Source organism: Diabrotica undecimpunctata, chromosome 3 (assembly GCF_040954645.1).
Source record: "Diabrotica undecimpunctata isolate CICGRU chromosome 3, icDiaUnde3, whole genome shotgun sequence".
In the NCBI taxonomy this organism is placed as follows: Eukaryota; Metazoa; Arthropoda; class Insecta; order Coleoptera; family Chrysomelidae; genus Diabrotica; species Diabrotica undecimpunctata.
Window position 1 is genome coordinate 151,306,026 of NC_092805.1, and position 17,841 is coordinate 151,323,866.

Below are 17,841 nucleotides of genomic sequence, written 5' to 3' on the forward strand. Positions count from 1 at the left end.
GACGCTGGCATATAAAAGATTTAAAGCCGTGTTATAATGACTCTTTTGATTCCGAAGTCTCAGAAAATGAGCAAGAATAACTATTTACCATGCTAGAATATATATATATATATATATATATATATATATATATATATATATATATATATATATATATATATATATATATATATATATATATTATACCTTTTGTAACTGTCGTCTAACGCCCACATCTAACTTTATTGACTAGGAACTTTTACCTCAAATATCTATATATGTTATAATACGTCTGTAGTAAAAACGGTTATTTTACTATTTCCTACTATTTCTTATCTGACACTCATACATACATTGTTGTAACAAGATTCGTGAAAACACCTCTCATGTCTTTCTACCGATGTATCTTACCTGTCCATGTAAATTGATGTTTGTTGAGACCCCTATAATTCAGGGTTAGTCTTAATTGCTTTGATTTCTACCTATCTATGTCTTTATTTTTACTTTCGACGTCATGCGATTTACCTTAAATTTTTCGTCCTATCTTATAACACACCTTACCTCATTGCGTTGATAAAATAATCGTTATATAGGCTGTGCTGTAGTCCTTACAAGCGAAGAAATCTTATCGTGTGTTACCTTTATTTAAAAATTTTACCTTATCTTCAAATAAAAATGGAAGGATATCTTACCTGTTGGAAATGTACCTTACCTTCCAACGAAAAATTTACCTTACCTTCAAATGAAAATTGAAGGGTACCTTATCTGTTAGAAACACACCTTACCTTCCAAAGAAAATTGGAAACATATCGTATCTTGAATAAAACTACCTTGACTCCAAATGGAATAATTAAGGACTACCTTATTTAAGAAAAACTAAGATTTTCTTGCCTTGACCTTTTAAAAAGTACAATTGCCTTATACCTTATCTTTACTGATACATTGTTTCTAACAAGACTTCCCCTAAATCCCTAAACACACCGTCCGGCTGTGACATCTCTGTCGTGTTTAGAATTCCCAAATCGTGTAGTACTCTCTTTCCTACTTGGTTTAACTTTTGATATGAGACCCAACATATAAATAACATCTTCTCTACCCCTTTTCGTCATAGAGATCAGCATCTGCCAGAGATACTAGGCACTGAGGAAGGCTAGGACTGATGTTAGCGGACGTTCGCCAGTTGACTCGCCGAAAATAGTATCTGGATCCTAGTTTCTATTGACCATCTGTGGTAAGAATTCAGTCGTTCTTCAACCGGAATGAGGCCAATTAAATGACTCTCTTAGTGTTAATTTTGGTGCCTAAGAGGTTAGTCCCATCAATACCAGAATAAATACCCTATGTGCACCTGAAAAATTATGTACCATATGTACCCCCTGCTCCTAAACCTCGGGTTTTTGCAACCACATTACTGAAATATAATTTTTAACTCTATTAAATCTCAATCTCTTGTTAATACTGCATAGACTTTTGATAATCATTAAGAGATACTAAGTACGCAAATCCTCATTACAATTCTCCTTGTTAGTTACAAACTCCCTACCTACCTAACCAAACTTAACATTAGTCTTATTACCTTTATGCCGGGTTACGAAAAACGTTGGCATACTAATCGTCTATTATTACCGCTTATATTTCAATAAGTACCGTTATATGGATTTTTAGCTATCTTCTTACACCACTGAAACTAGGTTAAGTCTATCTTTCTAGTGATGATATCTAAGCAAAATACTCGGACTATCTATTGATACAGTGTTATTTAAACTAATGTGCCTTACGTTAACAATCTCGCGACGAACTCACTCTCTCGCTCATTGTTTAACGATCTCCATATTGCCTTGTTTGCCTTACGTGTCCTATTTTGCTGTAACAATATCGAGCGGATACCCTCTTATACCTTTTGACACATAAGTATATATATTAACATAGTTGTATAAAAATATTATATAGGTTAAATAAATTCATTAAGCTTGTACTTTCATACCTTTTGTAAAAATTATAATTATTAAGCATATACCTTTATAACTTTTGTAAAACTTGTAGAATTACTTTTATGTTTTGTCTATTGTGTTAGATAGATAATATTTAGTGTATCGTTTATGTTATGTTATAATGTTACTTGGTCATATTGTACGTATGTGTTATCGTAGTAACGTAAACTTTCCTTGTTTTTCTCAACTTGTCTTTACGATAGTTCTCCCATGCTTCCTTGTTTCACAGTTCCGATGCAAACTCAGTACACCCAGTTTACATCGTGGAAAGGGCTGTGAAGCATGTTCATAATTTCTTTAAATTATTCCCTTTAATAAACTATTTTCACGCCGCCCATGCCTGCATACCTTCGTTTTGTTACGCCTTTTTTTAACAAAGAAATAACTTCGCCAAATGTTACTTCTTCTTTTTATCTTGTTTTGGTACATAAAAATCTTTCCTAATAACAAAGGAAAAAGGACCTATTGTGAAATCTCCGAGCTACCTTCTCAGAAAATCAGAAGAGTTGTTTTTCGTAGAAACTTTACTTTCTATTGGTAAACGCTACGAAAATGAACCCCAGTAACCCGGATATTTAATGTCAATTTCGCGTGGCATACTTCAGCCAATATCCCCTCCCTATTTTCAACCCTCGCTTGTCTAAGCCCTTCTAAATTCACAATCCGATATTCATTTCCAAGTTGGTTCCTGTGGCAAGCGGTCTTATCTTCGACAATCGGCGGTAAGTGGATTTTCAATTCACCCTTATTTATCTTTGCACAGTGTGTCTTATATTGATTATTTTCTCTTTTGTCAAACAGACGTCTTCCAACTGAAGTCACTTCTGTTTGCCGTTCCTATTTTACACCAATTCAGATTGTATACCGATTCCTATTATACACCGTCCATCCGTGTACAATTTTCAAGCATTCACCGCAAAGTTAGTTCACCTGAACATCAGTCATCTCTATGTTCCCTCAACCACCTGTAGTACCCCGGTACCGGTAGCTGCCTCTTTTCGTCGACCTAACAGACAATCTAAGGGATTACGTTAGGAAGACTGCAATTTATTGTGGTCGTGTCGTCCCAACTACCTGTTGTGGTGGACCGAAGTCAAGTGCCTTATTGAGGGCGTCATACTATTATTTGAATACACCTGTGAGTATAAGTTTTATTGACTAAACTGTGGTAACGAAATCCTTAGCAGTTGATTTATGACTCCAGTTCAGTGTACCTTCTTATTTATGGAGCTTTGGTTTGACTGAGTAATATAGTAAAAATACAGGATAATATATACGTATAATTAACGGACCATTTATTTTATATATGTAGATATAATTATAATGTTCCTTGCCTTTTTTTTCTAATTCTTGAGGATACTAAATTATTTATAACTATTTTTTTTGATATATCTTTTTGTTTGTAATTAATAATCAGTTACGCAATAATCATGCTATTTATTCAACTGTTTAATAAAATTTAATATGGTACATTTACTTTAACAAATATACCTAAATATAGTTTTGTTAAAGAACTATTTGCTTTTTATTTCTTTTATATTTTTTTATACAATTTGGATTTATATTTTTGTGTTTCTCTTCCAGGCATTTTTTATTGAATTATATTATTATATTTATTTGTTTGATCGTATATTTTAAGTATATGTGTCGAAATATTAGGAGTGTACCGCATAATTCCGATACTTTTCTCTTTCACGGTTTACTTTATCCTCGCGTGAGTTCTCTAGCTGTACCTTACCTTTCTCGTCATCCTTTTTTTATGTGCCTTAAGGTTTCCCTGTTCCTCTAAAAATAGGGTGGTGCCCAAATAACTTTTCTTCTCTTATCTCTTATCTTCTCTTCTAACTTCTTGTCTTTGTGTTGTAAGTACTTCTTTAATTGATCCGTGATATTTGAGCTGTAACAAGAACCCCGACCAAGATACCTCTACCAGACTGAAGCCCGAGCCTAGTACCGTTCTTTGTGTAACCTCCAATCGATCATCCAGAGGGTGCAATGTTAAAGCAAAAGGAATATAATTTAAATGTTTGGATTTTTTCTTATTTCAACCTTTGGCCTTAGATTATAATTAAACTAAAAAATGACCAATTACTTACTGTGTTGAGACAGTATCATGGCTTTTTCTTTTGGTTTTTCCTCATAATGTACAATGTAATCAATAATAAGAAAATGTGTTAATTTGATGTGATAAAATGTGCTGTATTAAAGATATTAATTGAAAATGCCACAAGAAAATAGCTTCAGAACAATATTAAAGAATAATCACACGATATCGTTACTTGTCTGACGGAGATTTTTTTGGTTTTTCTTCATAACTCACACTGGAATTACTAACAAGATAATTTTTCCATCTTAATTGAGTGTGATAAAATGAGCGGTACTATTAAATACCAATCAGATGATATTACTTACTAGACGGAGATCCTTAAGTTAAAGTTAATTTCATGTAAGCTGACAAAAGAAGTACTTAAAATACTAGTTTAAAGACTCATCTTTATCCTCAGTGGAACTAAAGCCTTAGTTGGGCTTCGACTTGTCTTAAATCTATAATAATCTGATAACAAAATACAAAATTCTACAAGAAAAAAGCCATAAGCATAGCTGATAAATGAGAGGATAAAAGAGGGTCTAGGATCCTCTTAAAAGAAGGAGATCATAAATTGGTGTAATCGCTACTCTAAGACATGAAATACGAATCGGGGTGCCATATGAGATATATGTCAAATGAAAAAGTTCATTCAACTTAAGAACTTTATATTTGAGACTAACTCAGTCAGAATAACACGCTAACAGAGATAAAGTGGTAATCAAGGAATATGATATTTACATCTTCTTCTTCCTCTTCCTAGATATTTAGACCTTCTTCCATGCAAGATTATTGTTAGATAATCTTGTGTCAAAATAACAAGATTATCTCTTACTATTTTGACAAAAAATGAGGGTTTCAATTTCAGATTTTAAAGTTGCCCTCCCCTCTTCCTACTTTAGGGGGTGTCTGCCTGCCAAGGCCACAATAACCCAAACTTCATGATGGTCCCATCTTTTATACCTATATTTTGTGTATGCGCTGACAAATTTTTATTTTTTATAAAATAACGAAGGTCTGGGGTTCATGGGCTCTTAGGCTATCACAAGACTGTAATAAGGAAAGAAAGTGTTATTCAGGATACTTTTTGCTTAAGGGACTGCTTTTTTATATAAAGTATAACCAGAAAGTTAAAATAGCAAACTGATAAAGGTTCAGTTCATTTCAACAGCGACAATTCCGCCGTTCTACAGTGGTGAAAATATACTAGAGAGTGGTGATGACGACAAAATTTTTTATAAAGCGTATTGTTTTTCAACAAATATATAATAAAATACTTACTTTGAAGTTTCAGTTTCTTCCGCCTCATGTTCCTGTTCTGCTTCTTGTTCAGTAACATGTTGAATATAGTAATCAACATCGTAGTGATCATCTTTCCCTAAACTTGGACAGGATACTTCCTCTTTAATAAACTCCTTTTCTATCTCTTCAGATTCTGATTTTTCGAGCAGTTGACTTTTTTCACTGAAAAATGACCAAAATGAATAGCCAAATTACTAATATTTGAAAAATAAATTGAAGAAAAAGATGTAAAGTAACTTGCAACAAATAAAACTATATATTCAAAAGAATTAGAAAATGTGTAAATTAGTTTCTAAAAAAAGTGAAAAGAAAATGGGATAAAGGATAAATGAATTATGTACACCGAATTATGTGTGAATTATCAACGCTGAGTTCTTTTATCTAAGGTAGAGTAGAGCGCTCTACAGTAGCTAAACTCCATTCGCTTAGCTCGGGCATATTTTGACAGATTCATTGACGGAAACCTACAACACAACAATTCCTACTTCTCAGTATTAATAGCTCAAGTATACTACAATTGCAGACATCTTTCTTAAAAAAAAAAAGAAGAATTATTCTAAATAGTGGAAGTGTATACTAAACCCATCAAATTTTGGGTAGTATATATTTAAAAAATATATTTTAGTCGTTATAATTTAACATAACCATTTATTATATGGTGCAGATAAATAAATATCAATTGTCGGTAATTCGCAAAGTTCTATTTTATTTACTATTTAGTTTGTTTACTATTAATATTGGCTGTGAGTACGTGTGCTTGGTTGTATAGTAATTTCCAGCCACTTTTAGTCTGTCAAAAAGTAACTAACTTCGCAAAAAAATAGTTACTAAATTCACTAGACAGTTCGGACTGGGAATAGCGAACCGAGTTTAGGTGGCCTGTGTCTCTACTGGGGCCACCCCCTCTTTTTCTAATCATCAACTAAAACGTTACGCCGTGCCACCTGTGTCAAAAGTAACGAAACACAACACCCAGACACGTGCTCGGTTATATTTCAGTTCGCCGCAACAGCTCGAGAAGAAAAGTCAAAAACTGTTTTTTGCAGGACAACAGTTTTTTTTGTGGAATATTTTTAGAGAAAAATTGATGATACGGTAAAGAACAGATAATAATTTAAGTATTTCATTCTTAGGCAATGCGTTTATGATCCGATTTATTAGGATAAGCCTAGTAATGTATGCATGGTTTTTTAGAGGTTAGATTTTTCAATTTTATTGGTAAAATTCCTACAGTGGCCACCCTTAACGGTTCCTACAATGACCGCTGCTTCTTTAGTGTGGCCACTGTTGGGCACGATTTTTAAAGTTTTTTTAGGTGTCGATGAAGTGCGCCCTGTCCTAAATGAGTAAAATTAATTGAAATTTTATTTTATTTATATTATTTTCCAATTGGATAGCAGTGGCGCAAAAAACGAATGTCTAGAGGGGGCTTATGTTTAACAATGAACGAATCAAGGCTAATTAAAGGTTGCCACACACGCTACGATAAATCGATAACGATTTAACGGTACCGGTTAAACTGTACAGTTCTCTTCTTATCAATAATCAACAATTTTTATGTGTAATTTTCATTGTTCGTGATGACTTTGAATGACGATGAAGTGATTAATATTCTTCTTGAAAAAGGTAAAACAGCGGAAAAATCGTAGCATCTGGTGTAAAGTCTGCCTGATGAAAGGAATGAAGTGAGAAGTTTATTCTCATGTGAATTTGTTGAAGAAATTAAAAATGTTTCCCAAAGGTTGACATGATTTCCCAAAAATGGATAATGATACTTACTTACATCTGCTGTCTATGGTATCGCGAATTATCGAAAAGATAAATACTGTTATGAGAAATGCTATTATACGAACATACACGTATCGATAAAACTGCGCAGTTCCACCGATTCCAATAAATCTATTGAAATTTTTGTACTGTTCCGTGTTCGACGGTACCGTTTGTAAAAATCGTAGAAAACTGTGCAGTTTTCCCATACACGTAGTGATTATCGGTGTAATTAGAACAGTACAATTAAATCGTAATGACTATCGTGTATGGCGTCTCTAATGATGATGATAAATACATAAAGACATTACCTTTCCTCTTCAATAACAACTTCTTCTTTTACTTCCTCTTTAACTTCTTTTTCTGATACTTCTCTATATAAACTTAATAACGAATCGGTAAAATACATATTTTTCAACCATTGAGGTTTAGAAGCATCTATGTTAGCGAGAAATGTATACAAATCCATAAATGTTGCGAAAGGAATCATAGCTGAGGCACCTTCAGGCTCATCCGTCATTATTTCGCATATAAGTTTCATGGATTCCGTCAAACTCTATAAAATTAAATACTCGTATAAATATAACAATAAGACACTGAAAACTTTGTTTTCAAAACTTATTATAATATTTTATCACTACAGCTGTTGTAGTGATTGGATTTGTACTATTATGGTCTAAAAGGTTTTTTACTAGAACAAAAGTTTCTGTAGGAGGAATACTAGGAAAAAGATTTTTTACGTCAAATGAAATTAATCTGGAGTTGTTAGGTAATTGAAAATGTTGTATTTTATTAACTAATTCTATTGTGGTTTTTTACTGTAAATTTAGGTGAAAAACAGTTTTTTCAAAGTTTATATGACGGAGCTGTATAAAAAGAAACTATAGGTCTTATTAGGTGATCGTGTAGTTTAATAAAAGGGTATAATTTAGGAGGCTGTGGATTCATGATGTTGAGGTATTTCTGTTTTATTGAATTTAATATTGATTTTGAATTTTCTAACCCTAGTTTAATTTGTTTTTGATAATTTTCTGTTGGATCTTTATTTACCGTTTCAATATTTTGATTATTTAAAAATTCTATTGTTTTGTTATTATATTCTATTGTATCTATAGCAATAGTAGTGTTACCTTTGTCTGCTTTTGTAAATACATGTTGTTTTCGATTGATTTATTTTTAATTGAAATGGCTGTTTAATTATCTTTGTGACGGTAGAATCCATCACTCGTATAAATGTCATATATGTACATAAGTTAAAGCATATTATTTTTATCTGACGTTGTACAAAATATTGTTGCATGTTTAGCTTGTTATTATATTTGATTTTACTCGGAAATATGTAAGAAAACTAGCTGAAAGAAACCAAGAAAAAGTAACATGTTAACTTCTTATTGACTATATTTATTGACAATAAACTAAACCCCGCCGGATACGAGGTACGAGAGAGATCGCATATAGTTTTATTCGTTCTCTCTGTCGTTATACGTCTCGCGCTTAGAGCACTAAAAGTGATTGAAAGGCTGTCTCTAGTTAATATAATGCTCCAAGTTCGGTACACTTGTTAGTATATGCCCCTAGCAAATAGCATAATAACAATACAAGTGATTTTTTCTTCTACTTGTAGTGCCTATCCGTTTCAGATGTTGGCGACCATCATGGCAATCTGTATTTTGCAAACTGCTGCTCTGAAGTTTTCCTTCTACTTTTCCTTGTGGAAATATTTGCAACAACACATATCTTTCGTTGTTCCTCATGATGTGACCGAGGTATTTGATTTTGGCTGTTTTTATTGTGGTTAACCACTCTTTTAAGACTTTGCAAGTGATTACTTAAGAAAAAATAGGGAAAGTCTTATGTATGACCCTAACAAGGAATGGCGCTATTAATCTTGCTAAGAATAGGTTGGGGTATGAGCTATCAAGATTATGCTCGGTACATTGGTATGCAGGTACGCTATTGCAAATTGAGTTTAAAGTCTGTTGTAATCAATTTAAATTTTAAAAATAAGAGGCAAAATAGTGTTTTAACAATATTAAAATGGAATAAAATACAATAAAAAGTAACAGTTTTGTTCCTGGTTGTACCGACCGAAAAAGCAGTCGATATAACTTTTCAAATCCGAAAAATGGAGTGAACACTTTCTCAGGATGGTTAAAGGTTATTAAGAAGAAGACTTTAAACAATTCTGCACCAGATACTTGTTTACCAAAATTTTGAATTAAAATTTCCCATGATTATCTTTATGTCTGTAGGTTGTGTTAGGTGGAATATATTTTCGAGTTCACTGTAATGGTTTTCTATCTCTTCATTATTAGCAGTAGCATAAATCTCCCTTAAATATAATTTTTTATAGGTCATCACCAGTTGCAGCAATATAATTATTTCTGTTATAGGAATGAATTCCTTACTTTCGTATCTTTTCTCCGAGTATAATGACTTCCCTTTTCTTATCTTTTCTCCGAGTATAATGGCGACTCTACATCTATGTTACGTAAGTATTTGCATTTTAAGAATATTAGATTATTTCCTTCTTTATTGCAGTCATAAGCGTATCGTCTTATGTCGCTTATTCCAAGTAAACCAGTCTTTAATCTTCAGATCTCCCGATTGATAGTTCTTAATTTGGTATGTTATTAAATGCTTCTTATAATTCCTTTACCTTTAAAACCCTGCTGTTCTTGTTCTTTCTTCCCTTGCTGAATCTGGGTCTAGAAAAACAATGATTAGTAAGTTATCGTTGTTTATTACCTTCAGCTATGGTCATTAATAAGAAAATATATTGAAGTAGTTTGCCTTTGACTTCCTTATGGTTGTAACCTTTTTGTAAATACCATTGCGCTGTCTGCTGTCTGTAACACAACCATTAAAGTTCGTTGTATAGTTTGATTGATTTAGTTTTGATACCACCAGCTGCCACAGACTAGTTTTCTGGTCATATCTGACTACCCTGTCCTATATAATAATACATAATAGTAAAATAATATATTATATACTTACATCTGTCAAATGTGCGGCACACAGTCCAATAAACCTCAACCAAGGTATCTCTTTAGGATTATCGAAACCTCCCAAACACAAAATTTGAATGAGTGTTTGATGCGATAGGCAAGCTCCGATCCATCGATCCCATAGAATCTTAAAATGAATAGTCTTATTGTTGGTTAGTTGATAAAGTAGTGCCTTTAGCCAGCCAGGAGTGATTCCGTAATGATCGCGAGGTATGGGGTATTCTAGACGTGGCTTCACTGGTGGAGGTATATTGAGTGATAAGCAGCGAAAATATGCCGTGGACCATCTAAAATATAAGATCACTTTAATATAAAGTTAAAATAAGTTCAAATTTGCCTCAGCCGACCATAAGCTCAACTTTTAGTAGATCGATTTGCCATATTACGATAAACATTTTATAATCGGCTACTAGCAAGCTAATTTGAATAGCTATATCAAATCTAAACTTGTGTCAACCTCCTTAGATGAATATGAAGCAAATGGTAGTACAAGGAGGTTAATAATTTGATATTTCCAACACTCTATTCCTCAAGTAAGAATGTACTAATGTCATTCAATACAATTGACGGTTTGTCCTTAACGTTCTCTTATTTATACTCCACTCTTCATGTGTTTTTCAGATAATAGAGTACGTTTGATTCTAGAGTATTAATGAGGATATTTTTCTAAACATGTGGAACGCAACATTACCTCCACGATAAGCTTTATACACCATCTTGTCTTTGTCACATAATGAAATATTTTAAATACTTTTGGCTTGTGTAGTTCTGCAAATAAAAGACAGATTTGTGCTCGACTTAAGAAACCGTTTTAAAAATTTTTTCAAAGTAAGACGTCTTAAAACAACTTGAGAGGATTGCTGGAAGAAGAGAAAAGCTGCTGATGCAGAAATCGGGGAAAGTGTCTTACGCTTTACATAAGAAAGAAAAACGTCAATCAAAGCAGATACAACCAGCGAGCGCACAAAAGGAATATATAGTGGTTAATAAAAGAGTAAGAATGAAGTATACACCGAGATAAAAGAAAATAAATTCATATGCTGGAGCGCCTGAAGTGGCAGCTAACATCAAATATTCTATACAGGTGTATAACAAGATTTTAAACTTTCAAACCAGAAATTTATTAACGATAAATCAGCAGAAAATTGTATTACTTTACAACAATTCAGTAACGATAATGCAACAAGTGGAAAAAACGCGTTGAAGAACTTTGAAACCGAGGGGATAATGGAGAAGTCAGAAAATGAAAGAGCTGTTCGACCAGATGAGGAAAAGTCTTTGAAAGCGGTTTCTGGTGAAAACATAAGGAGGGCTTTAAAAAGCATAACGAAAGGCCCCTGGTACAGGTAATAGGCCTGTTACTCTGCTTAAAGCAGATGAAGATACAATGATGTGGCTACTCCAATCGCTAATTAAACGGATTTTGTAAGAAAAAAGTCACTCGAAGGAAACAAGCTATTATGGTCAAACTTTATTGTCAACCGGGGGACATGACTAACTGTAATAACTATAGAGGTATAAGTACATTCTCAGTGTCCTGCAGAATTATTACTCGAACTGTACAGGAAAGAGAGTGAAGTGGCAATCAAACAAATAAACAAATAATCTTCTTTATTTTTTTAACCTGCTTTAAATAAATGGGCAGAATTCAAACAAATAACCAGTCCTTAGGCCAGTGTCAAAATCTGTTCCAACACGCCTCCTTTTCGCATCGTAAGCAAACGGTGCAAAGTCGAAGCATGCGCATAAAATCGATGCCAAACAGTTTCATGACCGTTTTAAAACCGTGCAAAAGGGGCGTATTGGAACAAACCTATTTAAGAGATATATACAAGGAATTTTAGTCTTAAATCTTTACACTAGGGCCAACTTTCAGCATAAATGCTGGATCCAGGTAATACTGCAATATTTCATCGGCTTTCTTCTTGTTAATGCTAGAAGCTGCTATGAGGAAGCTTACAAAAAACTGGAGGAGGTAGATTTAGTGGGATTTAGCCACTCATCTAGATGACCTCGACATTGTGGACGACATCTGCCTTTTAACTCAAAGATTTAACGACATGAAACTTAAATTAAATGCATTACAGCTGAGGTCTTAGGATAAATATGTTTAAAACCAAGCTTTAATTAGAAGCAGTCAACTCTTTTGTACATCTAGGAAGCGTTGTAACAGCAGACGGAGGTGCTCAGATTATGGTAAACGTCGCATTTAAAAAGTAAACGCTACCTTTGTTCAGCCCTACCATATCTGGTGAAATAGACACAACTCTTGAAATACCAGACTGTGCATCTTCAACACCAACTTTACGTCTGTTCTGTTGTACACTTGTGAGATCTGGAAAGTAGATAGAAAAATAACATCGCAGATCCAGGTGTTTATCAATCTTTGTGTTAGGTGAATCATGAATATTTGAAAGCCTGAGAACAAACGAGCTTAAGCTAATTAGTCTCAGACTAATATTTGGTGGTCTGAGACCACTTTAAACAATGAATTGTAGAGGGGGACACGACAAACAAGCGTTGAAATGCAGATAAGAGAACGAAAGTGGAGGTTGCTTAGCCACACTCTTAGGACACCAGATGTTGAAAGCTTTGAGCTAAAATTCCCAAGGAGCTATAAGGCGAGGTAAACCCCGAAGTACCTGAAGAAGGAAATTGACAAAAAGAACGAATCATTGAACAGACTTGGGGCGACCTGAGAAATCTGGCTGAGAATCAAGGCGGATGGTGGAATCTTCTGAAAGTCATTTTCTGCTCCACCCCCACTTAATGACATATGTTAATCTTGAGCGCATAGAACATAGGTATCGTGCTTTAACATAATTTTGATATTTTACTTGCCGTGTTAAGTGTATAAACATAAAATCGTCGTGGACCTGCAATAATTCAGATGTCTAAACTACCAAAAGTTCAGAAGAATAGCTTTCAAACAGCGGAACTTATATTGAGATGTATGAACACAAAAGAAAAGAACAAGCGAATAAACCAAAAGACCAACAAACTTGGTTGGCATTTAAATTAGTCCCAACCTTTAACCGATCGAATTGTGTAAATTAGAATCGTTTGACGTAAAAATAATTTTCTAAAAAAAATAACCTTTCTAATAGTAATAATAATCAGTAAATAATAAAAAAAATAATAAAAAATAAAAAAAAGTTTTTTATTTAAGGAAACAAAAATTTAAATTAATATTTTATGGTTGACTTCCATTATTATCACCGAGTTGCGCCAAATGTACGCAACTTACAGTTCATCGTTCTACTCTCTCATCGTATAGGGGAGACCGGGGAGAGTTCGGACCATTTTTAAAAATTAATTTTTATTAGAAAAGTGTATTGATATATTTACCTTTTAAAGTAGTTAACTTAAGCTTCCAAGGTTCAGGCATAACCAATCAAGAGCAGAATATATCAAATCAATAAATTAACAACAAAAATAAAAAAATATTGCAGGGGGTCATTTGTCCGAAGTCTCCCCAGAAACGGGGAGACTTCGGACTAGGAACTGGGAGACTTCGGACAGTACTGGGAGACTTCGGACAGTACAACATATGTTACTTATTAAAATGTATTTAAAAAAAATAGACATGTTTAGATATTAAAAAATTAATGCAATGAATAATCTTCTAAATCTGTATTAAAATAGATCATATTTTCATATCTTTGACGTGTATCTTTCAAGGGCTTCGGTAAAATACATTTTATGTCTTCAAATATAACAAAAGCATCTTCTTCAGTGGAGATAAACCGATTAGAAGTGGCATGTTTTTTATAAAATTTTACGTCGTATCCTTTTATCTGTTTTTCCTGAATTTCTGCAACATAGTGCCGAAATGTAGCTGGTGTTTTTCCATAAACTCTGGCAATTATAAACTGACCATTTGCAATATTTGTTTCTTCTGTATCCACTTCGTCATCTTGCTCTATGAAGTCAGAGGATTTTTCATTGCTCATTATGTCTTCAGAGGAAGAAGAAGAAGATGTTTCAACAATTTTTTTAGTGACTTTCTGTCTTTTTTTAGGATTTACTTTCCTTGTAACAGATCGTTTTAGTTTCCTGTTGGCAATTTCGTCTTTTTCTGGAGTATCCGTGGCAATGATACATTTGCCCTTAGGCCTCCCTCTATTTGATGTTTTACGTTCTGGCGCCTTGGGAAACGGTCTAACCATTTCTGGAGAAATGATGTTTGGAGAAGTTGAGTGACTCGGAGAAACTAAAACTTTGCTTGGCCCCGGTTTGGACAAGCTATCAAAATCTCTTTTTCCGAGTTCCGGTTCTGTAGTAGGCATTGGTCTATCTGTCACGTAAGAAGATAAGAACTCTTCTTCTCCGAATATATTCCTGTCAAAAGGCCAAATACCTGTACACTTGAAACCACTTTTAATATTAACTGGATTGGCAGCTCTGTCCCAAGCAGAAGAACAAATAGCAGGCAAGTCATATATAGAAAGTGTCTGACCAGGATTAGACAACATCCAGGAATTAGCACCATCATTAAAAAACTTTTTGAAAGGACCAAACACTGTTCGGTCCAAAGGTTGTAACTTATTAGAAGTATGAGGTGGTAGTGTCAAAACAGTAATTCCATTTTCTTTGCAGTAATCAAGTCCCTCCACTGAGAGATGGGACTCGTGGTTATCCATGATTAGTAAAATTTTATTAGTATCAGAGCAGAGTGTATTTTTGACAACATGTTTAAGTACTTTCAAAAAATTATCACTTGTCATCCATCCTGAAGGAGATACTAATCCTAAAGCAACTTGAGGAACCCCTTTCATCATGCGGTTTTCATCAAAACGTTGCCGTGGGAATACCCATATAGGAGGCAATGCTTTTCCATCAGCAGAAATTATGCCCACTTGTGTAACTAATTCTCCACGTTCACGTGAGGTCACCTGCCCTATTTGATGTTGACCTTTTCTTCCAATTATTTTAGGTACACGCTGAACTGTAGTAACCCCAGTCTAAAAAATAAGTGATATTAATTATCAAAATAACTAAACAAAATTGTTAATTGACTCACTTCATCTAAATTGAAAATCGCTGAAGATCCAAAAGAATGACGACGTAAAACTTCTTCTAATTTATTTTGAAACGTCTCAACAGTAACTTTGTTAAAACTCGTCATTCTAGCGAGACTAGTGGCTTCAGGTGTTCTAATAGATAGTACAGGATGACGTTTCATGAAACCTGAAAACCAGTCTGTTCCAGCTTCTTCATTTTCGCTCCATGTAGTAGGCATTTTAACATGGTTTTTCTTGGCAAATTCAAAAGCTAAACGTCTTGCAGCTTTAGGCGTTAGTCCATGAAACATGGAAGAACAATCTAATAAATATTTTTCAAGCATTTTTTCCATTATATCGGTAAACACTTGAGATTGCTTGAAATTTGGAGAGAATGTTACGTTGTCTATACCCACAGCTCTAGCTTTCTTTATGTAATCTAGAAGACTAGATTTAGGAACGCCGTAGGTTTTGGCGCTATTCCGAATGCTCAATTTGCCGTCAAGCACCTCTGATGTGGCATTTTTCATAGTGTCTGCAGAAAATTGTCGTTCTGTTACCCTTGTATATGTACGGGGCATTATGAGCTGTAAGAGAAAAATAGAATAACTACAGATCAGGGGAGACTTCGGACACACAGGGGAGAGTTCGGACACTGTGTCCGAACTCTCCCCTAATGCAAACATTGGTAATACAATGGGTTTATAAAAAAACTTACCTAAATATTGCAACAACATAAACGCAAATTAATGAAATAAGTATAGTAGATTACAGCACCAAAGTTTTATACGTGGTAAGTCTATGTATTTTAAAATATATCTTCTGGATTGCACCGATATTTTTAGAACAAAACTCGACAAAACACTTCACAATAGATAACTCTGTGACTACGACCGAAATCACAGCTGTCAATACATAACCTATAATTATGTACAAATAAGGTTGTGTTTACCAAATGACAACAGTGCATCTTCAAAAATGTGCGAAATTCAAATGTGTCCGATGTCTCCCTGTGTCCGAACTCTCCCCGGTCTCCCCTACTAACTAATAAATCAAATTCAAACTCAACGAACAATAAAAAATTGTTAAGGTCCATTTGCTTAGCTCGGGCATATTTTGACAGATTCATAGTCGGAAACCTACAACACAAAAACTCCTACCTCTCAGTATTAATAGCTCAAATATACATACTATTGCAGACTTCTTCCATTGAAAAAAAAAATAATTATTCTAAATAGTGGAAGTGTATACTAAACCCATAAAATTTTCCCTGTATATTTAAAATATAATATTTGAGTTGTTACAATTTAACAGATTGTAGTAAATATTTGTATTATTCGCGTTGTTTATTTTAATTAATATTGTTTTATTGTTCTATTATTTTTGTTTAATTCTCTGTTAGTTCTGTTTAGTTAATTAGTTAGTTCTACTTTGAATTTTATTATTACGGATAGTCAACGTTTTCCACTTGCTCCATCAGCTAATGCGTTGGTAATTTTTTCTTAAATAAATATGATAAATGTTCTTTAAAAGTTAATATCATTAGATGAGTAAGGATGCTGTTAAATTACAAGGTAATCAAACTGCACAAAGGTTTGTTCAAAATACCTACCATTTTTTTTAAATCCATCATCATCAATTTAGGCTAATTTAGTTTATATATATCGTTAAGTTGCGCCAAATGTAGGCAACCAACTTAAATTTTCTGGTAGCATTTAGCTTAAGTTTCGTCAGAATATTTTTAAATCGTCAGAATATTAAAAGTTCGGGTCGTCCAAAACTAGTTCTTGATAGGAATAATAGAATACTACTATAAGTTTGCAGAAAAAGTTCGACGAAATACTCTAATGAAATACGCGTAATTTCTAGCCACTAGTCTGTCAAAGAGTAACTAACTTCGCAAAAAAATCATTACTAAATTCACTAGACAGTTCGGAGTGGGATTAGCGAACCGACTATATAAATAGAATATAGGTACTTGCTTAGTGTTAAGTTAGTTATAGTTGGGGATGATTGGTAACATAGTCATGGTAACAATTGACAGGAGACAGTCGCACCTATCGGATAAGGGTTAAGTAAGTAGGTAAGTAAGTAAGTTAAGAGGTAGTGAACCACGGTTAGTAGACTTACTACGGCTGCCTCTTCCGACTGGGGTGGGGATGCTTGAGTTACGTCACCAGAGTACACAAGAATACAAAACTCGTTTATTCGCGATTGAAACTGAATGTAGAGGGCAGGTCGATTGCAGTGTTGATTGGTTGAAGGGGAAGAATTACGTCACGAGAGTACAGTTTCGGGCTTAATGTTCATTGGTTAGGCGGAAGAGGCAACCGTAGTAAGTCTACGAACCGTGGTAGTGAACGTTTTAATCACAATATACTCTGACGTTGTATTCGATCCATCGAGAAAAAAGACAAAAGAGAGAATCTAATCGTTATGAAAAGGGAACAAAATTCATAAAAGTGGCCTCTTAATATGGTGGACATATCCGGAAATGCAAAGGCGCCAAATTTAAGACTATGTTCCAATATTATTATAAGCACTATGTTCCAAACACTTAAAATACTTTTTTTAACACATTTTGTTAAAAACTTCCAATATAAATAAGCTTTCATGTGACAGTTGGGACAAACAATAACATAACCCAACTAAATTTTATTAATTAAACAAGGAGAAAGAGACTCTCTTTCCTTGTTTAATGTAGC

General features: G+C 33.8%; 2 protein-coding genes across 2 annotated transcripts in view; both read right to left on the reverse strand.

Annotated features, from left to right (window-relative positions):
• LOC140437569 (myrosinase 1-like) overlaps window positions 1–17,841 on the reverse strand; it is a 370,048-nt gene that overhangs the window by 297,096 nt on the left and 55,111 nt on the right. The gene's annotated exons all lie outside the window — the stretch shown is intronic.
• Window positions 1–17,841, reverse strand: part of LOC140437567 (uncharacterized) — a 33,317-nt gene that overhangs the window by 14,834 nt on the left and 642 nt on the right. Inside the window, exons 2-4 of the mRNA XM_072527168.1 lie at window positions 10,123–10,420; window positions 7,437–7,681; window positions 5,338–5,520 (exon numbers count right to left, since the gene is read on the reverse strand). Coding sequence (XP_072383269.1) covers window positions 5,338–5,520; window positions 7,437–7,681; window positions 10,123–10,420 — 726 coding nt within the window. The remainder of the gene's footprint in view (window positions 1–5,337; window positions 5,521–7,436; window positions 7,682–10,122; window positions 10,421–17,841) is intronic.